Source organism: Dicentrarchus labrax, unplaced genomic scaffold, assembly GCF_905237075.1.
Source record: "Dicentrarchus labrax unplaced genomic scaffold, dlabrax2021, whole genome shotgun sequence".
In the NCBI taxonomy this organism is placed as follows: Eukaryota; Metazoa; Chordata; class Actinopteri; family Moronidae; genus Dicentrarchus; species Dicentrarchus labrax.
Window position 1 is genome coordinate 28014925 of NW_026136714.1, and position 26876 is coordinate 28041800.

General features: G+C 40.3%; 2 protein-coding genes across 5 annotated transcripts in view; one reads left to right on the top strand and one right to left on the bottom strand.

Annotated features, from left to right (window-relative positions):
- Window positions 1-26876, top strand: part of LOC127375919 (uncharacterized) — a 629637-nt gene that overhangs the window by 551689 nt on the left and 51072 nt on the right. The gene's annotated exons all lie outside the window — the stretch shown is intronic.
- nr6a1a (nuclear receptor subfamily 6, group A, member 1a) overlaps window positions 8138-26876 on the bottom strand; it is a 94317-nt gene continuing 75578 nt past the window's right edge. For all 4 annotated transcript variants that reach the window (XM_051422333.1, XM_051422332.1, XM_051422335.1 and 1 more), the window contains 8 exons: window positions 18485-18715; window positions 17045-17100; window positions 15932-16092; window positions 15099-15329; window positions 14117-14371; window positions 12601-12722; window positions 12355-12507; window positions 8138-11115 (listed from right to left, as the gene is read on the bottom strand). In XM_051422333.1, the coding sequence (XP_051278293.1) occupies window positions 10985-11115; window positions 12355-12507; window positions 12601-12722; window positions 14117-14371; window positions 15099-15329; window positions 15932-16092; window positions 17045-17100; window positions 18485-18715 (1340 nt within the window). In that variant the 3' untranslated portion in view covers window positions 8138-10984. The remainder of the gene's footprint in view (window positions 11116-12354; window positions 12508-12600; window positions 12723-14116; window positions 14372-15098; window positions 15330-15931; window positions 16093-17044; window positions 17101-18484; window positions 18716-26876) is intronic.

Here is a 26876-nt window from a genome sequence, read left to right on the forward strand (position 1 = left end):
ATTCTCATCACACAGTACAAAATATTCTTCAAACAACTTAGCCGGCTAAATCAACTAACTTGGACAACCCCATAGATTTGATGTCAGAACTGTTCTGTGACGCAGAACATTTTCGTAACTGAAACAAGGTCATTCATTGAAATAACAAACCATAGTATTGACACAGTGCTTCTCAGTATGTACGCTACGCAGGGAAAAATGACTAAATACAAACATTATAGTAGAAACATAATTAAAAGCAGCACATGGCCATGTTTCTCTTAGATACAATGCAGTCACCATACTGTATCACAGTCACGTATGAAGTATTTACAGTTATTTGGTCCAGGGACAATCAATTATATTGTATTATTGGCAAATACAGTAAATATTAAAGTTTCCCTCCAGTCAGAAATCAGTGTTTCTTCGTGTTCCTACAGTGTTCTGTTTGAATGCTGTATGTGCAGTTTGACTCTAGAAGGATATTTTCACATTCATCAGCTGAAAGTGGAAAGTTTCTGAGCTCATTGAAAATCTGACAAAAACATCACAAATAGTCAGGAAGTCAGTCCTGGTCCAGTATCAACTTGTACAGTGTGATGTAGAAACTTAAAGCCACCAGTGCACATCCACTGAGAATGGACTTTACAGTGAAGTAGGAGACATCTTGTGTCCAGCAGGAAAACTTTAGAAATGAACAACATTTGTATATTCAGAGATTCTGGAAGTTTAAATGAGGTAGAAGGAGGGGATGGCTTTTTAAGGATTTTAATGTGGAAATTATACAAAAAACATATCAGGCACACACGATTGTTCCAAGCAGACATCTTAATACATGTCTGGAGGGGGTCTTCAAAATAATTAAAAGAAAGCCAGGCACGACACTGTTATTCAGTATGCAGAAAATGTAGGCTGTTCAACGTGTCAGCTGGCAATGCTAGTGGCAGATTAATACTTCTGAGCAGTAGCAACATCAGAAAGCAGAAGCAATAGGCCTTTTTCACAGCAGCCATTTTGACATGATGTATGTATGGTAGTCACAGGTGTTACCAAAAAGTGAGTATAGCAATAAATTAGTGTCATTAGAGTCCATTAGCTGATAGTAGTTAGCACTAGTTGTTTGAGAAGATCACTGAGTTACTTTAACATGTGTAGGTGCCACTCAGCAAATAATGACATGGTGTTTCGTCCTGCGCCTATACTGTGAGCTCTGTATGTCCGATGTCCTTAACACAACGCAGTCAGTTTTCTTTTGTCCCCGCTGCATTACCACACAACAATAATGCAACTTGACAACAAGTGACGGACGCGCTTGTCAGCAAAATGATTTTCACAGTGTACTGAATTAACCTGAACCCACTGACTTCTGCAAGGAAATCAATATGAGCACGCACTGTATGCTTTGGAAAAATGGAATACAAGGATGTAATGTGAAATATAGGCAATCCGTTAGTAATTGTAATTGCAATCACCTGTATGGTCCTTTTTAAATTAAGGCAGATTTATTATCGTTGTTATTCATTATGTTATAATTATTATATTATTTTCAGTTGTAATTTTGGAAGACCAGACTTTTTATAACTGCATCAACTTTTTGATTTAGATTTAACAACTGACAATGTGAGACAATTGCCTTGAGTTTAGATTGTTGAAATTAAATTGCATGTTTTTTTACAGGGGTGTGTTCAGACTTTTTTGACTGGCGTAGCACAAGTGGGGAACTGACTTATACAGGGGTGGCATCAAGTCTGTATCTCAGTCATTCCCAATTCATGCAATTCAAGTACTGTCTATGAGCCCCAGTATGCAGAAATATTCAAATAAACTAGGTGAAAATAATACATTTATACCACATGCAAACAAGTGTGTGGGATTAGCATAAAGTCTGTTTGTCTGCAGACTTGTGGGTTTCATTCAAATATCTGAGGTCAGAGGTCAAGGGATCCCTTTGAAAATACATATTATACATTTATACTACATCTATGATTGTGATGAAAGCAGTGGTCCCACTGTGAGTCTGAGGTCCAGCTCGAGTCTTATCACTGCGTATGAAACATCTATGTGTTTTATCAAAGGCAAAGAGGATTTCGGACTTTAAGTACAGATAACACAATCACAGCGGTTGGCATTCGTGAAGGGCAGCGCCTGATGCTTTGTGCCAAGGTGAGACCAGAAACACCAACACAGCAGGCAAACAGACACCCTTCACACTGATAACGTGTCTCCCAGCAGATAGTGAGGCTCAGGTCCCGCACTCTTATATAATCATGTACAAAATCCATCCCTCACTTCCGCCACCCCCCCACCCCGTCAGTGGTGTTGTTGTGCCCAGGGGGATCCGCAGCCTTGACTGCCTCTGATCTGATTAGAGGCTTGTTAGGGGGGGCAGGAAGGGTTAGGACAGCCTGTCAAAAGCCACTCTGTCAGCCTTGAGAAGATAAAGTGATGCCTCCTGGACCTCCGGCCTGCTCCTCACTCATGATGCAATCAGCAGCCCCACTGACAGCCATCACTCACTGACAGCAGAACCTGTGTGTGTGTGTGTGTGTGTGTGTGTGTGTGTGTGTGTGTGTGTGTGTGTAGAGAGAGAGGTTGACTGGGTGTTTAGGCTTATGTATAATTTTAGCAATGCACATGGCTGATGTGGTATTATATTAAGGGGCCGTCCAATGTCTCTGCTGTCAAAGTCAGACAATAAGGATGATGTCATTTTCATGACTGTGGAGGGGCAGAAATACAGACAGTCCAGCTGTCTGTCCGTGGATCTGTCACATGGGGGCAGCTATTTTTCATAGTTGTGATCCATAGGTAAAGAGAAATATCCGTAGTACTTTAATTCAATTCAATTCAATTCAATTCAATTCAATTCAATTTGTATAGCACCAATTCATACAGAAGTTATCTCAGGACACTTTTCAAATAGAGCAGGTCTAGACCGAACTCTTTATAACATTATTTACAGAGACCCAACAATACCACCATGAGCAAGACCTTGGAGACAGGGGCAAGGAAAAACTGCCTGTTTACTGTTTGTGTTTGGTTAGAAATCAGTTTGCTCCTCCAGCCCTGTGGAAAAACATTTAATATCAAATGTTCATAATATTCTTAGAATATTTCAATAATTTTAAGTTTGTTTTCTGTAATGTACTACATTTAGACCCTGAAGCAGGGTGTGTGTGTCTGTGTGTGTGTGTGTGCATATGTGTGTACATCTGCAGGCTGTGTGTAGCGTCACCATTGTGTGCACGTCAAGCTTAAGTATAGATATCTTGCACCCGGTCTCCGACAGTGACTAGTTTGACATTTGGGGACATAAGCTCTTGGCACATTAGCTGATTTACCCCCAGGCCTCCATTTGTAACAACTCCAGAGCTCTTTCATTTATTTAAATGCTGTATGTTACAAGAGTCACCGGCTGTTGTTGGTTGAGAAGTAGCTCCAATCGTTCGATAACGTGTTTAAGCAGCAAGTGATTTAACTGTAAATCACTCATATCTGTGTCTGTACTAAACAGCGCGTGTATCAACGTTATCATTAGAGTCGCTCTGAATAAATAATCTAATCTGAAAGCAAAGACAGTGATATTAATTGAATCCCAGTTATCTATTAAGTGTCAGTAAAGGAAGCTAATAAGTCCTAGCCTTGATCCTGGACTATGAGTGAAAACCATGATGCACTGCTTCATTACTTCCAACCTGTAGTTTAAACAGCCTGTTTTTTTTTTCATTTGTAGATATTTGTGGTGTGTGTTTATGTGAGTGATATTATCTTCCACCTGTAGAGCTGACAATTGTAAGCTGTAACATTTTTTTTGCGTTTGCCTCCTGAGGATACCTGGAGTCAGCCCCTAAAATACAGAGTCTAATATGTTCCCAGATAAGTTTCTCCCTTCACCCCTCATTCATTCATTCATTCATTCATATTTTCTGGCGCTGTTTGGAAGTGACAAACTGAAATAGTTGTTTGGTTGTCATAACTTTGTGTACAGGCTTGGGGAGTAATGGATTACATGTAACAGAGTTACGTAACCAGGATACAAAAAAAGTGATTATCATTATTATGCGTTTTCTCTGCTCTTATTCTACCTTATTAATTATATATATAATATATATATTATTATATAATATAATACACAATATTGTTACTTTTATTATTATTATTATTATTATTATTATTATTATTATTCTACATAAAATATATTAATCCCAAACTAGCAATACAAAACAAATGTACCATAAGAAATCTCCCCAAATCTCCTCTATCTGTCTACAGTGATGGCAAAGGCCAGCAAACACACAAACTAACATTCCTCCACATTCATCCACCGATGCACAGCATCAGAGTAGTTTGAGGTTCAGTATTTTGCTCAAGGATACTTCAATATGCAGCGGGAGGAGCCAGGGATCAAACCGGCAACCTTCTGATTAGGGGACAACCCGCTTTACCTCCTGAACTACAGCCACCGGTGTGATCACCTCCTGCCTTAGCAGGGCCGGCTGTGTGTTTTCCCCTTGCTCTGTCCATGGGCGTGGTTAATCAGTGCCTCCCAGGAGCACTTAAGATCCAGCCATCTCTCACTGACTCTTCATTCCTCCGGCACCATGTTCCCATTTGGTTGGCTTTAGTCTGGTTATTAGTTTCTGCACCTTACGACACTGATTTTACACTAACAAAAACATAGCTATAAATATTATATTCCGTTCTTGACAATAGATCCTCCTCAATGTTACACACTGGACCTTTAAACGTATCAATAATTATTAACAGCAGCAGCCATCGTACTACAATAGTTTCTCTATGTTGCCATAACTTGCAGTAAATGAGTTGATTTGGCACGTTTTGCTGAAACACACTTTGAGTTCATTCTAATGGTTCATTCAGTATCTCACTGTGAAACACACACTGGAGCGTGCTGAGCACCAGGTCAGGGACAAACAAATGCAAAGCCCATTCCACACAGCGTCAAGCTGTACACCCTTAATGAGCCCATATCACCACATCAGCTTCTATGATCACCTTGGCCTCTGAGTAGAAAAGTCAAAGATGGACAGAAAAATGGAGGACAATCAGTGTACTTGCATAACGTTCACATTTATTTGGTTTCAAGTCCTAACACATTCTAAACATGCTTTTAACACGTAATGGATCACATTCTTCACAGGTAGTTAAAGTAACAAGAGCAGACAAGAGATTTTGGAAGAGAAAAACAAAAAGGCGTTTCAATTGTCTGTTCACAGGTGATGACAGTGTGTAAATCTATTTCGTCCCTGAGATATGTGGAGATTTTTCAACTCTTTCACTTCCCCCACTTTTCCCATCTTGTGCTCCTGTACAACAGGGTTCTAACAGTGGGGAGGGAGTCTCTGTGCATCAGCCAACTTAAAGCCCAAACTGATGATGTGGAAAGATGAGAACTGGAGCTTAAAGCTGAAACAGTAGTTGCTGCAACTTATTAAAAGTTCTCACTATGACTCTGTGCTCTAGATCTCATCCTGCCGCAGGTCGAACAGTGTTACTGTGCTATTGTTGGAAACATATGTTGGATTGCCTGAAGTCTCTAAAGGGGAAAATGTGCCTTTTTATAACTTGGATGTTTTTTCATTTATTCGTACTGGCTGTGATGACATTTTCTAGATTTTATTTGAAATGATTGATATCTAGGCAAGTGGTGCCACTTGTGGATTGCAAGAGAAGTAACATTATGGAGTTATTTTAGTGCTGGCACAAATTGAAACTGAATTTAATAGTTTTGAATTTGAAATGTTCAAATTAAATATGGAAAATTTGCATTGTATTTCACAGATTGAAAATTAATCTGATGTCTATTTTGAGAAACTGAAATTCCACTTAAAATAATGCCCACAAGTTGAAATCATTAAGAGTTAAATTCAATTCAAACCATGAGATTCAGTTTGAGGTTGTGACATATGGTTTTAAATTGTGCTACAATATTCCGTTATAACATTTTAAATTCACCACTTTTTATTAAATTCTGATTAATTTTTGCTGGCATTAAATAACTGCGTACAACATGAGCTGCCAGGAGAACAGATTTTTAATAAACCCGCCCGTAACATTTTACATATGTTTAAAGTAAACTTTTTGGGAAAACACTGTTAGTTTTGGTTTTTACTTCCAAATAAGTGGTTATAATGTGGGCTCATAAGAATGATGGCATGCAAATAAGTTCCAGGCTCTAAGTTTAAAGGTTTAAATTTCCCCATTTGAAGAGTGGCATGACATTCTGTATCATTAAGTGAGGCTGACAGCTTCTGTTCAAACAGTCCAACCCCCAGATAACACTGCAGTAAGTCTGTCTGTGGTCGCGTGCCACAGCGTCAGGGTCACACAAGTGAGAGAGAATGTGTACACACAAGGAGATGTCAGTTTGACCACGGTTATGTTCGCCGATTCATAATCGATTGCGAGCTACATCGACAGAGTCAGATATGATAGCAGCCCCATTGTTAGCACTCCGTGTTACCTTGAACCGCCTCACCAATGAACAACAACCATAGAGCACAATGAAAAAAGCAAAACATAACACACTGGCATATCATGATGCGGCGAGTATAGTGTACACAGCAAGCAGCCATTCACCAGATAACAAGATGTATTCCGAAAAGGTCAACACAGGAAAATAAAGCACTGGTTAACTGCAGCAAGAACGCATCACGTGAACACTAATCAGCACGCTGACATTGTCATATTGACATTCTTTCATCTATGGTATTGGATTCACGATAACAGGGTAGAAATGAAATGAAAGATGACACTAATTTAACGTGAAACTGAGCAACAAAAAAAAGAAGGAAGAGGATCCCTGAAAGATTAAGAGTGTCTAATGTGTAACATGCTTCACAGCCAGAGGTCAGAGAGAATAAAGCGGCCGACAGCAGGCGAGCCTGAGGTAGAGAGGATTTTGAGGCAACAAGTTTTTAAAAAAAAAAAAGAAGAGGAAGAAAACAGGTATCATAAATCTGAGAGGTCACTGAGTGAAATAAGAGACACAAAATAACAGGACATTGGTGCAATGAAACCAATAAATAAGACAAAAAAATCAACTATTTGAAAGTAAGCAACATGATGACAAATAAAGAGGTAGTTTCAGTACAGAAATCGCAAATGACATATCCCTTGTCTGCAACAAAAGTACAAATACAGGAAATTAAAAAGAACACTTTCTTCAGCACATGTGATGATAAGTCAGAACGGTGGCAGTAAGGTAGCCGAGGGGAGGGTTTGATTCAGAGCCAATGAGCAGAGGCCGGTATTCATATCGTTCACTGCTACATTAAAGGAAAAAAATCCCCCGTCAGATCCTCTCACACTGTCAGATCCCAGCCGTCTGTGATGTTCTGTGCATTCCTGGACTTACTCTGAGAGGAAGTTGTTGTCGACCACCCTGAACCTCTCTTCTGCTTCGGCTGCAGTTAGAAGACAGTTTATGTTCAGAAAGGTGGGACTGTTAAACAGCGCAAAGTGGCAGCTCTAGAGAAAAGCCCTTGCGTATATACATTTAGATATATATTTTGCTTAGACAAATCTGCAATGAAACTCAGCTGTTTCTCAGCAGTTGTAAGGGATTTAAGGGTTTTTTTTTTCTTTTAATGGTGCATCACATCACTCAGACTTTTGTTACATAAAAGTAGATATCCCTGAGATTATGTGGTTTAAAAAGGTCAGTTCACCAAAAATGACACAAAAAACCCCAAAGCAATTATGATTTTATATGCTTAGATTTTGATTTCCTTAAACCCTGGTCGGATCAAACCAAAACTATGTGAACGGCTACACAGCACTAGAGGTAAGTTAGCATATGTAGTACGTCTTTTTATTTTAGGTGAAATTACCCTTTAACCTCAGAAGGCTGTGTAATGAATGATGCACGTTTTACGAAATGGAGAGACACGATGTTCTCCACACTCACTGTAGCTGCTAGAAAATGAGTTTGGAACCACAGATGACTCCAAAACATCACATTTGCATTGTAAAATGATTCAAATAACACATGAAAGGCTCCAATATGTCAGTATTGTCCATATAAAACGTGGCTGACATCGCCTGAGTAATACTTTAGTTTTTCATAAACCACTGTGGACAAGAGAAAGAGTTATTAAAAATCATGTCCAAAAAAAAAAAAAAAAAAAGTCAACAATTCATTCAAAGTTTATAAAATGATAGGGGTTTTCTTCACTCCCCCCAAAAAAAAAGACAACAAAAACCCAAAACTTTTACAATAACTACAAAGGTACATGAAAATGTATAAAAATCAAAAGATGAAAAGAGGCTAACTGAAACATTGGGAAAGAGAAACACTGCATTGAACTGGTGGTGCTGTTAAGGCTGCACACAGAGAGGTGGATGGGAGCAGGAGAGAAGCTTTGACATTCTGAAGATGCCTCTCGCTCTGTCCATCACCAATGCCAAGAGAAAAATTCCCCCTGCGTGTCTCACCTTCAAACTACATCAACTTTCACTGAATGGGGAGGGCCTTGAGGGAAATAAAGTGGAAAAGAAAAACAAAACACTTTTCTACAGAGGACCTACAATGTCCTGGAACCTACGTCTACTAATACTACAAGTACATCAGCATGGTCACTGAGGAACTCCTGAATGCAATACATAACACTCACTTTACCCTGTTTAGATCCAGGTCGGCAGGGACCTGAGAGAGAGAGGAACACACTGGGTGGGCAGTGGCCGAGGTCAAGGTCTCCGAACCTCACCGTCGTGTGCAAAAAAGAGAGTCGTTGCGAGGACTGCATTTTGTCTGCATTTCAAATTGTTCGTACATCGTGAAATGGCTAAAAACTTGAGGGATCCAAGAAGACACTTCAAGCGGTTTGATCTCATACTTCAAAAATAAAGACCATTTCCTATGGCATTTTTTTAAACAATGTGCATATCTGTCACAGAGGGTATGTAAGCCGGAGGTAAGTCATCTAAATTCTCTAAACCTAGCCTGGATTTATCAAGACAAGGGCTGGATCAGTCAAAATCCACTGCTAGCCAGGTTTAAGTGTTAGTCTGCTAACTTAGGGTCAGCCAGTTAATAAAAAAAAAATCCTTTTTTGGTCCTTGGGCCAACCTTACCCAGTAAAACCATGAGGACTACACCTGAACCAAGTCTCAGGTCAACACTTTCTAGTGCCCCATGGATCTGGATTAGGTCCGACTTAAACTGCTACTGGTCTTGGGTCTGTGCAAAACTTTGATTGGACCTGACAAAACCTGAAAACAGTTTAAGTTCCTCTAAAACTGACCTGAAACTGCACAATGGAACTTTTGAATGGACCGACCCCATTCGGAACTTTAGTCAACTTCCTCCTTTCCTGTACTGGGATATGCTATGTGATAGGCTAATCTATGTTGAAAAGACCAGCATATTTTGTCATTCTGAATACGGTTAAAAGATAAAAGTGACATATGTACAGTCACATCTTAAGTTAGTTAGCTAATGTTAGCAGAAAACTAATTAGCTAGCTAATCGACAGTCAGTCAAGCCAGTTGGCTAACATTTTGCTAACAATAGCTATATGTCCCTTTTATCTTTGAACAATCTTCAAATGTATTTTGAACATAGATTAGTCTAGCACATAGCATATTTAAGTACAGGAAAAGAGGAAGTCGACCGATGGCTTGCTCAACTGTTATTAGAGCACAGAGTAACAAGGACTTGGTTTTTCATTTTGCTGGATAAGCTAACAGAAGCTAGTGCTCCACACCAGCTTCAAATGAACTGAAGGCCACAAACACTCAGGTTCATTCGGCTCCTGTCCAGACTTGGATACAGTTGTTGTCTGTTCCATGTTGGTTCTAGCAGTTTCTTTTTTTGACCCATAAAGATATATTACTATAACGCCAAGATTTCACGGACTACCCCTTTAACCAAACATAGCCAATACCGTGGACCTTAAATGTAGGTGATGGTGTGCTGAGAGCAGGCTACAATGCATCAAGTTCCTGGCCCTAAAGGCAGCAGAGCCCAAAAAAACGAGCCATCTGACGAGAAGCAGAGGGAAAAACAAAAACTGGGAATACATCTGCTCTGTGAATACGTGTGTGCACAAGAACGTGCGTTTAGCAGCATTTAGAATGAAATCCGGCAACATACTCGTCTGTCCAGCAGAGGGTTCTCCCCTCTGACACAGATTGATTCATTTTCTTATCCTGATCCTTCATTGATAAGAAACAGTTTTTTTTCTAGCGGAGCTATCAGCATCCGACCCATCAATGGGTGTTTGAAAAAAGCATTGCATAACACTTTGGTCAAAAAAGAAAAACAATAAAACTAAAAACAGCAAACCTAGCTATCCTCCCCTTCCCCTGCAATAAAGCCTTACATCCCCAGTCTATGATTGTAAAAAATACCCGTATGCTCCTTTTTCAATGAAGATCCCACAGATCCAACAACTGTCACCTTAACTCATGGAATGTTAAATTGACAAGACCGCCTCCCATAAGCGGGAGTCCATGAAGATAACATAGCTCAATTTTGCTATTTAAATTTTGCAGTTTCAGTGTAATAAAACACTGCTTTTCAATCTTTGATTTATGCAGCTCCTTTGAACGTTCAGTCTCTGATTGAGGCGCCAAAGCATCCACAGGGATTTGGTTTTAGACTGGGCAACTCTTCATTTAACAGCAAGAAAAGGTACCTAAAAATAGCAACAACATCTTCCTGAGGTAGTCTTGAAACACTCGTCATGTGTCTGTCCGCCCCCGTCTGAATAAAATAAACTCTATTAAGGTCTAGCTCTAACAATAGCAACACTGACACATTGAGCAAACTGGATACACACTTGTAAACTCCAAAGACCAATGCATCTACGAGCATTTGTTTTGTACAGAAGCATGTGCACAGTGTAAATCAGCATACATTCAGCTCTGTCGTGTAATAAATATATAAAGAAAAAAGTTACAAAAAAAACAAACTAGCTGCTTGTCACATTCACAAGAGGGGAGACCAGTCCCTCGACTCTGGGGTGGGTGGGGTCGGGTGCTAGTTTCCGGAAGAGGTGGTCACGCAGGGTGACGGGCCGGTCCTGTAGCTGGTCAGGCTGGATTTGCAGGAGTGCAAGACTGCTTTGAACAAGAGGGGGAGCTGCTCCAGAGGGACATTCACCAGCTTCCCTGCAAACATACACAACATGCAGCCCTTTAGCTTAGCTTAGCGTCTCCTTAATGGACATCTTGTATTAAACTCATTCCATTAGTAATAATGCTGTGAGTCACTCTTTCAGATTCTCTTTTTAACAAAAATACTGTTTTCATTTATTCATTTGTTTCTACTTTGCTGTTTTTTACTAAGATGCTGTCAATGAAACTCAACAATTGCAGATATTTCAAACATTTTTTAAAAACCAAGCTATCTAAAGCTGTTGAGTGATCTAGTTTGGATTAGAACATTTATTTTATATTATTATTATTATTATTATTATATATTTATTGGCACTAAAGCTGCAGTAGGTAACTTTTATAAAATAACTTTTTGTCATATTTACTGAAATTTCCACCAAATCGTGACAGTAGTACATGAGACAGACAATCTGTGAAAAACTCCGGTTCCTCTGGCTGACCTTGGAATGAGGCCTGAACGTATTTTTTCACAGATTCTTTTGTCTCATGTACTACTGTCAGGATTTGGTGAAAGTTTCAGCAAATCCCCAATATAAAGCTTTAAACAGTGTCAGCATACTTGGATAGCAACATGAATCTCCACCTTTTAAACTCTCCGGGAAATGAAATACATCTTTGTACCATCCACGCTTTCCACATTTTGACTTAAAGAAAGACTTAACTATCCAAGAGCATGTGAATGCACCATTAGTGCTGTAGAAATGTACTGAATGAATTTGTAACGGTGGAATTGTGGTGTTTGTATAAACAGCAATCAGCATGCACATCAGTTTAAAATGGGCACAGATGAGAAATTAGGCTTCTTCCTAAAGTGTGTTAAGATATACTTACGAAACCAACGGTAAGAGTCTCATACCCAAGGTTCAACATTAATGTTTGTTTTTCACTTTTCCTAACAGGTAAGTGGGTCCGAATTCTACTTCTAATTCACTACCGTGCCTTTGACCATCAACCACAGAAGTCATTCTTTTTCACCACTTGCCCGATCAGGCAAGCGAGTTGCTATAGTTACTAGCCTGACGTGGCATTTAACTTGTCCCGGGCAAGTGGTCAATTCTTATTGTTGAGCCCTGCTTGTTGTTTGTCTTTGGATTAGAGATGCAATTTAATTTAATTAAATTGGACCTATAATCTAAAATACAGCAGCAGTATTCATTACACCATACAACATACATGTGATGGAATTTTACAAAAATACCGCCCATTGTACCATTTATTTATCCGAAGCCTTACCTGCAATGCAGCGGATCTCTGGGAGACACATCATGATCTCAGGGAAGCGTTTGGGCTGGTGCGGGTACTTGTATTCAGTGTAGTCCTGACACACATACCAGTAGCGCTTGTTCAGCTGCTCGAGCTGGGAGATGTTAGACAGCCCTCTGATATCTGCAGAGATACAAACGAAAGGAGAGAGTTGTGTGAAGAATACAGCAAGGGCCGGGGAAAGCTCAGACTCGGCAGCAGAGTTTGTGTCGTTACCTTGGTTGAGGAAGTTGATGGCTTTCATACAGGCGTACTCCTCGTTACTGATCTTCAACTGGTGAAACTTGCGAAACAGATATATCAACCTCTCCATCACCTCCATGCCGTCCTCGCTGAACCTGAGGGATCAGACACACAGACTTGTCAATGATGGAAAATGTTGTAAATAAGACAGACAGACAGACAGACAGACAGACAGACAGACACACACACAAATGGATGTAATACTCTGTACCATTTGAAGCTATATTCCCCAAACAAATAGACAGACTAAGTTTCAGTGGGCTTACTGTCCACATGTTCCCATTAAAATCCACTGTGATAAAATAAAAAAAGCACAAAATAATACAAAATCCCTCAAGCCCTATTATCTTAAGCTTCTATGCTTCAATGAACAAGGCATAAATTAGGGAGGGAATATGTCAGATCTACTGAAAGTGCTTAAGAAACGTCTTGCTGATCCCACAGCTTTTTCAAAGAAAGATTCACAAAGTTTAATTCGGCTCATCAAACCTCAATTCCCCATTTCTCCGACTGCCACAGCTTCAATCTCTCACACACTTTAGCCCTGCCGCTGTAAATCAGATATTCACTCCCAAACTACAGGCAAACTGACCAAAGCAGCAGAACGGCACCGTATATTAGGAGAATGTGTGTCATTAGGTCAGATAATTCTGGTCTGATTTACACAGAGCTGAACCCACACCCCCACACATCCTTTTCTGTCGGGTGTGGGACATTTGTGTATTTTACATGCCAGACGGTGCTAGCCACAGCTCTGTCCTGAGGAGTCCTCCCGTTCATGGACCACTACCCTGGCCCTCATCCAACATCAATACTTGCCCTGCTGTCATAGGGAAACATATCAAACCCTTGTGGAGATACTGAGCTCACAGAGTGGAACGTCTCGCCTTTGTAGAGGACTGTTGTTGCAGTGGGGAACACTTAATTCCTGATATACACCTTTCCTCTCTGTGAAATATTGAATTGGCAACACTCCCGGAGGCGAAATCTAGCGTTTAATATATTTTGTGTGTTAATGGTGCGATAGCCTCCATAAAAGAGAGGTGGGAGGCAATATGAGTCACTGTAGGTGAGATATTACTCACACATATGAATGAGGGTAATTTTATCAGTCATTATGTAAATACAGAGGTCAAACATAAGTATGTTGCTAGCTACCTCTTTGTTGTGCTAAAGTGTGTTATTAAATGTACCAACTGTAGAGTCATACTTTACCTATGTTCTTTGTTTGATGGTTAAAACCTAATTGTGGAGGTTGGGACTTTGGATACGGTGGTTAGAGTTGCTACACTGTTTTTCTAGCCTGAATCATTTTAATGTCATATCTAAAGGATAATTCCAGCTTATTTTTCATCGTTTTGCTCATCATTCCTATCCAAAACTAAAACTAAATCCCATGTTGCACTGAACTTGGGCAATAAAACAACTGGCAGCTGCTCTAAACACAGCTCTCTGACCCCTCTTTCCTCTCCGAGGCCATGCCACTCACCCCTGCAGCTCATCGTCCGACGGCGTGTACTTTGCAGTGACGTTGGCCAGGTCTCCGAAGATCTGGGAGCTGTATATGGTGAGGCAGGAGAGCAGGATGAGCTCCTGCCAGGTGGAGCTGAGCAGGCAGGTGTAGTCCTCTATGGAAAGCTCGCAGAAGAACGGCAGCTTCTTGATCCAGGAGATCTGGCGGAAGAGCAGCTCGTCTGCCAGGCGACACAGCAGGGCAAAGAGCTCCACCTGTGTCACTTTGTACCTGGGGGACACAATTAGACAAAGGATTAGGGATGTATGACCAAAAACAGCCACCAGTGCACATCCACTGAGAATGGACTTTACAGTGAAATAGAAGACATCTTGTGTCCAGCAGGAAAACTTTAGAAATGAACAACATTTGCATATTCAGAGATTAGACTTTTTTAGAGGAAAAACATACATACATCTTATGCTGTCACATGATGAACTGGTTGCATATCATACACGTGTAAGGGAAACATTTTTGACACTTATTGCAAAGATTTAGATGGAGCCCTGTCTGCAGTCTGCATAGCCTTCAGATATTTTTTCTAAATTTGACGTGGGCTGAGTCACTGGCAGAGACAAAATACTGGCAGACAGGCAGAATTCAAACGCCCTTTGTTGATCATTCATTGAAAACATTTATCAGAATTTATTGAGTAATAAAGAAAAAGAATAGTGAGTGTTTTAAAGCATTTCTGTAAGTGAAATTAGCAGACCAGTTTTATTTACAATAAACTCTCAAACATCCAAGTGACATGAAGAATGCACTGTTGATATCTGTTGAAAATCTCAAGCTGTTTCAAGTTATTTTGTTTACATTTTGTTTTCAGTGGGGTGCTATTGTCTTTGAGTCACTAATCACACGATGAAATGACAACCTAAAGCTTCCTAGTGGGGGAGTACGTGGTCAATTTTGCCCAGTGGGTAAATGTATGTAGAATCTTAAGCATGCATTCACTCACCCATCTTCTATGAGCATAGGGGTTGCCAGGGGGGCCAGGTCTTCAGCAGCCACCAGCTGCAGCACCAGTGGGTGGGACTGCGGGTAGAGGCTGCGGGGCTGGGGGGCCAGCAAGCCAGACTGGGCAGCGTAGCTGAACAGGTGAGGCAGGAGCTGGTAGTGTGTGGACATGGAGGTGTTTATGTACTGGTCCCTGAGGGCTGCCGTGTAGCCGTTCATTTCCACAGAGCGACTGGAAGCACAAAAAGGTTAAAGGTTACACACAGCGGTGGAATATTAGTTTATAACCTTTAACCTTTATCTAAGAAAGGTCGTTGGACGTCCATTCTCTTTTCTGCTACAAATATTTGTAATTCTTTCACAAACTTTTAGACAAAACTTCATTTTGTACCTGCATACCAAAGCCTACGCTACAGAGGCATTCTGTTATTGTTGTTCATTTCTGCTCAGATTTAATTTGATAAGACAAGTATTCCTCTGAATAGCTATCAGGCTGTGTTGCTGCAGAGATAAACTTAATGTTTGTACAAAATGAGACTAAAATAAATACCGTGATGCAAGCACCTAGACAATATTTGTCCTTGATGAGTGTAGATAGACAATACGCTCGTCTCCATAGCAAGAACAGCAGATAATGCAGCGAGTTCTTTGTGTTTGCTATCATCACCAAGCCTGAGGAGCTGCATATTCAGGCATTCTTCAGCTGGTGAATACCTTAACTAAAGTCTGGGTGAGATGGGAACGAGGTGTTAGACTGTCAGGGCCAGCTCATTATCTCAATGGTGGGGCGAGTGCAGGCACTGCACGGTGGAGTAGATGAGATGAACAACTCACTTGGATGACAGAGTGGAGGCGGGTGACGGCTGGTTGCCCTCCGAGGCTCCGTTGCTGGGAGAGCTGTGGTCGCTGTCGCCGTTGTTGCCCCAGGTGTGCTCTGGGGCGTCCTCCTTGAATTCCTGCCCCGACATTATCCGCTCTATCTCCTCCTCTGTGATCTAAAACACAAATGCAAGTGCACAAAGAGGGTTTCTATTTTTTTTTTAGCTCACAGCACATCCTCATGTGACCAAAAGCACTGTGTGTCTCAGTTCAATTGATTAGCCCTGACTAGCACCACACTGCTTTTCACTGAAACGCTGAGGAGCAAGGACACAGCTGCACAATGAAACAGGGAGTTAGAGAAAGAAAGAAAGGAGGCAAACAGGTATGTGTCTGTGTGTGCCTATTTGATTGGCTGATACACACACACACACACACCTAAAATAATAGAATCCTTGCAGGTCCGTACAGGGAGAAAACACAGACAAAAACCATTTTTGAAAGGCATTGGCATGCCAGAAAATGTGGTGTCTTGTATCTGTGGCTGGGGGTCAATTCACTTTCATTTCTTTCAATTTAGCACATACACTAAAACAGCAATTCATTCCATATTAATGACAGAGAGGTCCCTCTTTCATTAGGGCTTAGAAATAAAGCCGCCTTTTAATGGAAGCGGGCGGTTATGTTTTTTTTTTTAACTTGCTGAATTGAGCTGGAATGAATCGACCACATCCCTCCCCTGAATACGGGCTCTGTGGTAGGCCTACTTAGCCTCATGTCACACATTTTCCTGACCAATTGTTCTCTCGCCAGTGTTAATAATGAAGCCAGCACTGAATGGGGAATAATCATCAGCTACATGATTATACTGATGATACAACAAGGTCAGGGCTCAGTCATTAAATGCTTCACAAGTATCCCTACGCCCAAATCATTAGCATTACAGCACTCCAACTCAGTGTTATTTAAGTGAATGGTTTGTGCTCTGAATGCATTCACAGTGAGCGAGTTAACTCTGGTACTGAGCCAGAATAATATGTATAGAGTGACTCTGAGCCTGGAGAGGGTCAGTGAATGTCACAAAAACAACATTTCTGGTGATTATTGAACATGAAGTCAGTGATTTACCTGAACAGGCCCGATGCTTTTGTTCCTTCCTCCTGGCATGCCATCCTCCCTGATTGCTGCATGAACAAAAAAGAGGGATTAGAAATCTAGATCTGCATGTTCTCCATTAACAGGACATGATCCATAGTCAGTATCACAGCTCTACCTAGTGGCTGAAACAAATCGCATAGTGCTTTTGCTTCCCATCATTAATTTCCATGTGGTTTCTCTTCCTGTTTCTGTTGGCAGGCAGACAGGTTTTTCTCCTGCAGTCTGGGAATGGTTTGTTAAAAACTGGGAGTTAAGCAAATCTATTTCACGTGTCATGACAAACTCGCTTTAATCAAAGTATTTGGAGGATAAATCATATAAAATGAGGCCTTCAGGCTGAAGGAGCATTGAAGGGTCACTTACAGTTTCTAACCACAAGGGGGCAGCATGCACTTGTGGAAGAGTCCCTGCATGAGGACAAACTACAGCTACAGTCTGCTTCTGCCAATTCTGCCAATAAATCAGATTTATTGGCAGAACTGATGTATTTCAACCTTCATCAGCAGCGTGGAGCCTGAAGAGATTTTTAAGGCAGGTTCTGATTTTAGAAGTGAAAAACTCACACATTACTGTTAAATTCTTCATTAACAATTCAGCATACAAATAAGTATTTATTTATGATTCAATCAATTATTTTGTTTCTAAAAGTAGCATAAAGGGAATTATATCTAAATTTCATTCTACATCTTTGCGTTGTAAATCACAGTAAAAGAACTGTGAATCTTGAATGACCTTTCCTATGAGGATAGTGCAGAGATTTTGCACCAATATGATGGTACTCAGAAGGCTGATTTCTTAAACAAATAATTGTATTAAATAATATTTAGGTTAAACATTCTTTAACATGTCAAATAATCAAATATATACAATGTCAACCAATTCTGGTTGCCATTGCTGAGAACTGCACTGTGTTGCGTGCCACAATACTGTAAATCACAGCACACTCTGCTGGATAAACTCTGCAGTGACACCAATATATTTTTTTCTTCAATATATACTGGAAATTTGTTTTTCCTATTGGTGCATATTGGATATAACTAATGATTATTTTCATTGTCAGTTAATCTGAGAATCATTTTTTGGATGAATTGATTAGTAGTTTGGTCCATAAAATGTCAGAAAATGGTGAGTGGAGTTTAATCACTGTCCCAGAATTTGGACACTTTTTTCAAAAAAATGACTTGTTAATCATGTTAATATTATAAGTAAATGTTTTATTTCCAGAGATTTACATGTTGCTCTTGTCCATAAAATGATAAATCTAACTTTCAAAAAAATTTTAATGGAGAAGAATTAATGTAGATTGTTGTGTACTGTAAATTGACATCTTAAACATTTGGGTAGAGGCTCATAATCAGAAAACCTTTAAAATGAAAGCTGAAGTGATGTCCCTGTGTGTCCACACTTTACCTTTGCGGTTCATCCCCATCTGCAGACACTTGAGCAGGCGGCAGTATTGGCAGCGGTTGCGCTGCTTGCGCGACATCTCGCAGTTCTTGTCGCGGCTGCAGCGGTACACGCGCTTGTTGCAGATGCTGCGCTTGAAGAAGCCCTTGCAGCCCTCACAGGAGATGATGCCATAGTGCAGTCCTGTGGCGCGATCTCCACAGATAAGGCAAGTACGCTGGTCAGCTGGATCATCTGCAGAGGTAGGGAAAAAACAAAGTGAAGAGAGGCATTTAGAACCATTTCCACCCACTTCTGTACACTAATTCATCCACACTGTAAAAAAATAAAAATAAAACTGTGGGTGCAAAAACCTTGCTGAAGGCACAAGTTTTTAATTGAGATCATGGGGGCGGTTGGGGCTTAAGCACTAGCCAGGCACTGGCTAATCCAAAGGATTCTTAAGCTCTAACTCTCATTATGTGAAAGTGGAGGTGTAACAGGCAGTGGGACGGGAAGCGGAGACGTCTTGTGTATGTTTTATTCAGCAGCTCTGATGAGAGGAGGCAGCAAGCTAACACCACTGACTGATTTGTTTACAGTCTCTCCTTTCTCTCTAATGGAGTATTGCATGGGGAGGCCTCTTCTTAGGAAAACCTTTGAGATATTGCAGTTTGTAAAAAATCGCTCCATCAATCAATCTGTGACATACAGTTGGACCTATCCATCCAGCACCTATAGCATCTCTTAAAAATTATAATCTTGTAACTTGGTGGCTAATTTTCAAACCAATCAAGCGCTTTGAAATCCACCAGGACTGGTCCATACCTTGACTGGATAATCCACCCTGGTGCTCTCTCAATCATTAACCTTCACCTGGTTTCCTAAAAGAGCACAAGCTTTTTTGCTGATCATTTCAAACTGTGAAATGTTGTTAGGACAGGAATAAGTGAGGGTGGTAATTAGGAACACATGTGAGGGGATATTTACGGGGAAGTGGCAGCAAAGGAAGTCCTGTGGAACAGGATGTCCTGAAAAAACGTACATTAAAAATAGCAGCAGAAATTACACGTGACGTGATGAAGGTTTATGACATATGGCTCGCTGACCATGAAAGAATGACATATTAAGAGAAAAAGAAATGTGACGCTGATTTGAAATGATTTTGGATGTATGGGAGAGTATGTGACAAGGTGAGGATCAAAGAGAGACTGATCTCACTGAGGACCTTCCTTGTGAAGCTACTTTACTAATCACGAAGGTGCTCTCAAACTGTAAAGACAGTAATCTGAGAAAGCTGTTAAAAGTCTTCTCTTAATCCCCCATCTACCTCCGGGCCACATAATGCACATCATCAAACTCGCTGAGGAAGAATTAAGTCGGAGCGCATTCTCTGCTGTCCATGCTGCTGAGGCTTTATCACACAAACACACCAAGAAGCCCTCCATACCGCCTCCCCCAACCCCCGCTAACAGCCGCAGAAAGCAGATGGGTTGGACTCCATGGTTACAGAGAATAGCCTGGCTGTTCAGAGCCTGGCTGCAGCAGGAATGTGGCCTGCTGCTGATCTGTATCTGGGCTGGACTGGGATCAAACATATCAGGACCAGATAGAGGTTGGGCTGATACAACATGCTGATGTGTCTCATATGATGGAGGGTCCTCTTTAGTATTTTGATAATCGATTAATCATTGGGAGTTGAGACACCTTTTCCAAATTCTCTGATTTCAGCTTCTCCAATCTGAATATTTTCTGCTTACTTTAATCCTCTCTGACAGTAAACTGAATATCTTTGGGTTGTGGACAAAACAAGACATTTCAGGACGTCACCTTGGGCTTTGGGAAATAGTGATCAGAAAAAAAATAATGTCTCCGCTTTGTGCTGCATCGATTTTGATCCTTTTCTTCAACTGAACTGTCCATTGTGGGCTTTCTACTTCAGTCGGGACTCCCACAAAGCATTGCAAGATTGATTGATTCACCAGATGGCAAAACAGGACTAGTGAATTACTGGATCATTATGTTCTCTAGGCCTAAAAGACATGCATACACGGTTATTGGTGAGAGCAATGTGTAAAACTCTAGGGCTGTAAGGATTAGCCAATTAATTAAAAAATTGATTCTCTGATTTCAGCTTCTCCAATGTGAATATTTTCTGCTTTCTTTAGTCCTCTCAGTAAACTGAATATTGTTGGGTTGTGGACAAAACAAGACACTTGAGGACGTCACCTTGGGCTTTGGGAAACACTGATCAACATTTTACGAACTAAACAACTAATCGATTAATCAAGACTTAATGAGAGTAATCAACTATGAAATTAATCGTTCTTCTTTCACAGGTTTGTTCACCCTGATAGGAAGTCCTGAGGAAATGGCATCTTTACAAAATGATCTTATCAGATTTTCTATCCAAAATATTAGCGGGAAAGATTTCATTTTCATGCCTGCTGGTCAGTGGAGAACATCTGGATTTGGAGATGCCTCCTCCTCCAACTTTAGCTGTGCAAAGGGACGGCTGGGGAGAGATTTGTGGGGCAGGGAACACTGAATGGGTGGAAAAATAATGAAACATGGAACCAAAGCACTAAACCAGTAACCATGGGAAGGTTCTTGAGGTAAGACATTACATACAAATTGCTACAGATTTTGCTATGAGCTTCAACTAGCTTTTTCTTCTTGTATTGTGTCTCCCAGTGATCACTTATTTAGCTGAGAAACCGATGTTGAACCGATGTTGAAGAAGACGTTTGAAAATGCTAAAAATCTGTTAGTGTGGAGATAGAAAGAAGAGAGCTTATCAGACCTCTGTAGCTGAATCGTCATCTCTGCTGCAGGCTACAGGCTGCATTAGCCACTACACACTACACACACCTTTAATGTGTGGAATAAAAAAACGACAATATCTCTGGTTGTGCTGCAGTGATTTTTATCCTTTTTGTTAACCCTCCATCATCAGTTTCTTTTAAAATGTGCTTTCTACCTCAGCCTGGAGCATTGAGAGACAAATCTCAAAGGTCACTGTGATTTATAGCATAGCAAAGCAGGAAAAGTTAGCAAATCATTTTGCCCTTTAGGGCTTTACGTTTTTTAAAATAAAACAAAGGTGGAAAGAAAATAATTTTTAGGTTAAACAGGCCACACCAAGTAATGTGTAATGACAAGTAGATATGGGTAAGTGGTCAAATGTCAAGGAAGACCTTAATGGCACTGTTGAGTCGTAATATGCTGTTAATATCATTGGAACCATGGTGCTTTCTAGCGAAAACCAGCCCGTATTTCCACCAGTTTTGAGCAGAATCGTTGTAATTGGATGCATCAACTAGAATGTCTGAACCAATTTAGCTGGTTCCTTGTTGGTAGAGAAGCAGTCAGCCCAGCAATCACTAACAGGCCATTTTCAATTTCAACATTACCCCCTTTGTCACTCCAAGTGAACAAGCTAACTCTACTACATACACATTTTGTTATGTAGCAACTAAAAACATGTAACGCTGGCAATTAGTGCTCTTGATTCTTCTGACCCTGAGTACACAGACATCCCAGCTTTGTGTTTTTATGTTTGAACAGCAGATAGAAGCCTTCTGCAGGTATCTGATCACAGGCCACAGAGGAAGCAGGATCACTGGTTTGTTAGCTGGTGTTAGACAGGCTGTGGCCATGACAAACACAATATGGACTGCAGCATGTGTTCTTTCTTAAAGAGCTTGCATATGAGTAGCCATAAAGAGAAGTAGACATAAAGGTCTGAGGCTGCTGTCCAGCAGGTTATTGCTGCCTGAGGAGCCCAGAGCTTAACCTGCACATCTGATTAACCTAAGACTCTTGTGTAATACAACAAATTGAACTACACTCAAGCGGGACCTTTACCCTCCTATGGGATTCTGTGGTTGGAAAGCCAATAATGAAGGCGACAAGCAAGTTTGGAGCAAGGCAATGACTGAATGAATGCAAAGGTTTCAACTGCTGGTGCATCTTTGTTCACTTTATGTACTGAGGGAGGATTTACTCCTTTTAAATGCTCTACCAACTGATTCAGGTATTGGCCCACATGAGAAGACAAAGAATCACACACTGCTGACTTGCCACTGCTCCAAATTATTTTAGACATATGGGAGTTTCTGCTCCAAATAAAGTTATAAAGTACTGTTCATTATAAGTATTATATTATTGTAACATTTCAATATAATACTGCTTCTAGAACAGTAAATGAATTAACATTAATAAGAAATGAAAGCTTCAATGAAGCTACTGTGTGTGGGAGTGTTTGCTTTGATTTTTAAGCTGCAACTAACCATTATTTTGATTATCAATTAATATGTTGAATACTTTTTCAATTAATGGATTCATCATTAATATAGAAAGTCCCAAACTTTTTTAGCTCAAGACCTAAAAGAGAAATTTGGTATGTCCCTGGGACCCAAATTTATGGGGCTTTCACGGTACTGCACAGTGGCGGGAGAGCAGTTGCCACGTGCAGATTTTGCCCTGCCACCAAAAGTTTACCATGCACTATGAGGCCCTGCACATAGCAGTATCTGAGCAGAACAGACCAGTGTAGCGAAAAATAGTAGTTACAAGCATACATACATTACTGTGAGTACATGCATACAATTACTTTCCTAATTATAATATAAGAACTTTCACTTTTCTTATATTTTAATTAGGACCTGTTTTGCCCGTTAAGGAAACGCTGTTCTCAACAATGTCTGGAAACAGTGCCTAGTACAATTTACGCTAGGTTTGCCGTCATATTTGAGAAGCTGAAGCCGGTGAATGTTTTGCATTTTCCTTTGATAAACGACTATCAGAATTGTTATTGATTAACTTTCTGTTAATTCTCAACCTGAACCTCCATTAATCCTTCTAAGGCTACCTAGGATATATGACAGATATGTGAGCCTATCACACTCAGCTTTAGATTAAATAATTAATGTTTTGTACCATCATTGTCCCCCAAAAAACCTAACAAATATCATGTTAGAGAATGTGACTTTTAACACACACACACACACACACCACACACACACACAAACAGACACACACAAACAGACACACACAAACAGACACACACAGACAGAGACACACACACACACACACACAAACAGACACACACAAACAGACAGACACACACACACACACACACACACACACACACACACAGAGACACACACACACACACACACACACACAGACACACACACACACACACACACACACACACAAAGACACAGACACAGACACACAGACACACAGACACACAGACACACACACACACACACACACACACACACACACACACACACACAGACTGTTATCAGTGGTTGACCTAGTCACCCATCCCTGATTAAAAGGTGCTATGTTTTGACAATAAACAGGCCAAAGTAACATCATCTTTAATATTCAAATGAGCAGGATTACCTTTTTTTCTGTGTGTGTATATAATTTAAAGGGCCAGCTCATTACAGGCATGTGACTGAGCTGAGAGTTAAGCCTCCCAGAAAGAGGGGGTTTTCATAGTGGGCTGCAGGGTTCGTGTACTAAAAGGTAATTAGGAGGAGGTGGGGGGGCACGCGGCATAAAGCCTCTTCCAGATAATGAATGGTGAATAGAGGACTTCTAAAGCCCAGAGACAGATTACCATTTAAATAGTGTGAGGTTTAAATGTGCTGCCTGCAGAAGACTGCAGGGGCAGCCATACTGTACAGAGACAATGGGGCGTCACGCAGTGAGCCCATCCTGGGATTAGAATTTAACTATTTTGGTGATTAATGCTATACGGCACAGAGGTTAAGACGACTGAGAGGAAGCCCTACAAGTCAGAGAAATATCCCTGCTGCCGTTGACTCTTTATAATTTATTCTGCTTTCTAAACGGACTTCAGTTTTTCTCTAACATTAATTTGATCACAGCTCAGACTAACATACAATTAACATTTTCCAGGACAACATAAACTAGTACTAAAAACTACTACTCCCTAAATTTCCAGGTTTTCCAGGGAACCCTGAAATTACCTGTTGGGTCCAACCAACAGACCAAGACCTAAATATATATAATTTTACTGTCACAAAGGACAAAGAAAAGCAGAACATCCTCTGAGATTTGGCATGTCTGTTCTTAAATGCAAATTCTTCCACTGAAGCTAATTATTACATTACCTGTCAAAACAGCTGACGTACAATAAAAACAATTTTCAATTACTCGATTATCAAAATGGTAGCCAATTCATTTTTTGTGTGGACCATTAAATTGTTACGATGTAATTAAGCGGTTAACAACACTTTTTTTTATGAGAGTAACATAAAATCTTTACACTTTTGGGGATCATTAAGATTTGATGCACACTCTGGCATATTATGATTTAGAAACTGTAATAAAAACAAACATTGAAAAATCCTAAGCTATACAGCATTACAGCACTGGGGCCTACATTTTTGTAATGATATCAACTTTAGGAAAATGGGTCCATGGAACAAACTAGAATAATATCACCAATACTTAAAATAAGTTCAGTAAAACAACTTATTATTTCAACAGTTAATTTTGAGTTTGGTATAATTCATTGCTGCGCTAACTTACTTTTTTTATAAAGATATGCTGTAAATATATTACTATATAAGTCAGCATTCAAGTGAGTCTCCTGTGTGCTAGCTCTGAATGAACTTAAGGCTGGGTGACACAAAGAGTATTCAAGTGTGAGTTGAGGAGCAGTTCAGCACAGATTCAGCTAAAGTCTCTATAAAGAGCTTTTCAGCTGCTAAGCTTCAGAATAAAGCAGAGCGACACCTCCATGCAGAGAAGAAAAAGCCAACAAACTTCTCACACGGCAAAAGTGCACTTTCAGCTGAAAACTACTGTACAGTGATTGCGCCTACACTCATGTTACTGTAAGCCGAGCTTAGCGTGGGGCCATATGACGGACCCCAGCATCATAAACCATGAGGGACATCAAATAAATGACAGTCACCTCCTCAGCCAGCCATTTGTTGGCCCATGTGCTCATTCAGAGAACACATTAAAACCATATATTCCACTGGCCACCCTATGTGAAACGCCTGACTTCCTTCAATGAGCTAAAAACACAATGGCTATTAGCTGCCTCCACTCGGGCTTATTTGCCAAATCTATCACCCTGTCTTTCAAGTGCATGGCCACCATATAAACAGGCTGATTCACACCTCCACACACTTGATCTCACATTGTCACGTCCTATGACTCCTCCTCCTCCTGCCTGTAGATGACAGTTAAATATTCATGACATTTACTCACGGATTGCACCCCGTAAGGATTCTCTGTCTGCAGCAGGTTTGAACCCGAGTCTGGGGCAGTCATTATGTGTTAGACACAGCAGTGTCTGAAGTCTGAACTCAATCCAGTGAATTCAAAACAAAAAATGGATACAGAAATGTGTCTCCAAAACAAAAACACTGAGACCTGGTGAATGCTCCCATCCTACCCAATGTCCCTCTGGGGATTAATAAAGTCAGTCTCTCTCTCTCTCTCTCTCTCTCTCTCTCTCTCTAAGACTGCTATGTTTATATGGTTTCTTAAAAATATGTCAGCCTTGAGATAACCTTATGGTGGCTTTTCCTTTCCTTGCCTGCTTTTTATTATATATATATTTTTTGCATCCCATTTCTGGTATTTTAATTTTAAATTGTATTTACTGCTTTTTGTAAACATATATAAGTTCTTTTGGACCTGATGGGTGCCGACAGAATTGAAAAATGTAAAACCTTGTAAACCAAACTTCCACTGAAAACTGTTCACAAAGGCTCTGTGGATTATAACGGGGGCATTGTTTCTGGACACATTGCTGTTGCAGTTTTTAAATATATACATATGTATATTTTTTGTTTATGGCCACTATTAATGAAATTCCATTCACCTAAATGTTCTTTTCTAGATTAATCGATTCATTGTTTGGTCTATAAAATGTCCATCTCACTTCCTTGAAGTCCAAGGTGATGTCTTTTAATGTTTTGTTCTATCAGTCCAACCTCAAAGATATTCAGTTTCATATGATATAAAACAGAGAAAAGAAGAAAATCTCCATATTGGAGAGACTGAAAACAGACATTTTTGCATGAAAAAATGCTTTAACAATTAATCAGTTATTAAAATAGTTGGTTGGATTGTTTTTCTGTCAATACACTAAATGATTTGTCGACAAACTCAATTCATCATGCATGTATTTCAGAGCTTACATTACTAGCGGGGCTACTGAAGCAAAGCCTGTGGTCAGAAACCAAGTAAGCAACCTCAGCTGTTCACAACAGTTTTATTTCATCAGCCTGGAGAGGAGAAAAGCAGGCCGTACCTGCAACTGCAGCTCTGTCCACAACAGCCCCATCAAGTCTATCCAACATGGAACTTTTCCATTTTCCATAACAGTGTTTCAAAGCAGACATTACTTTAA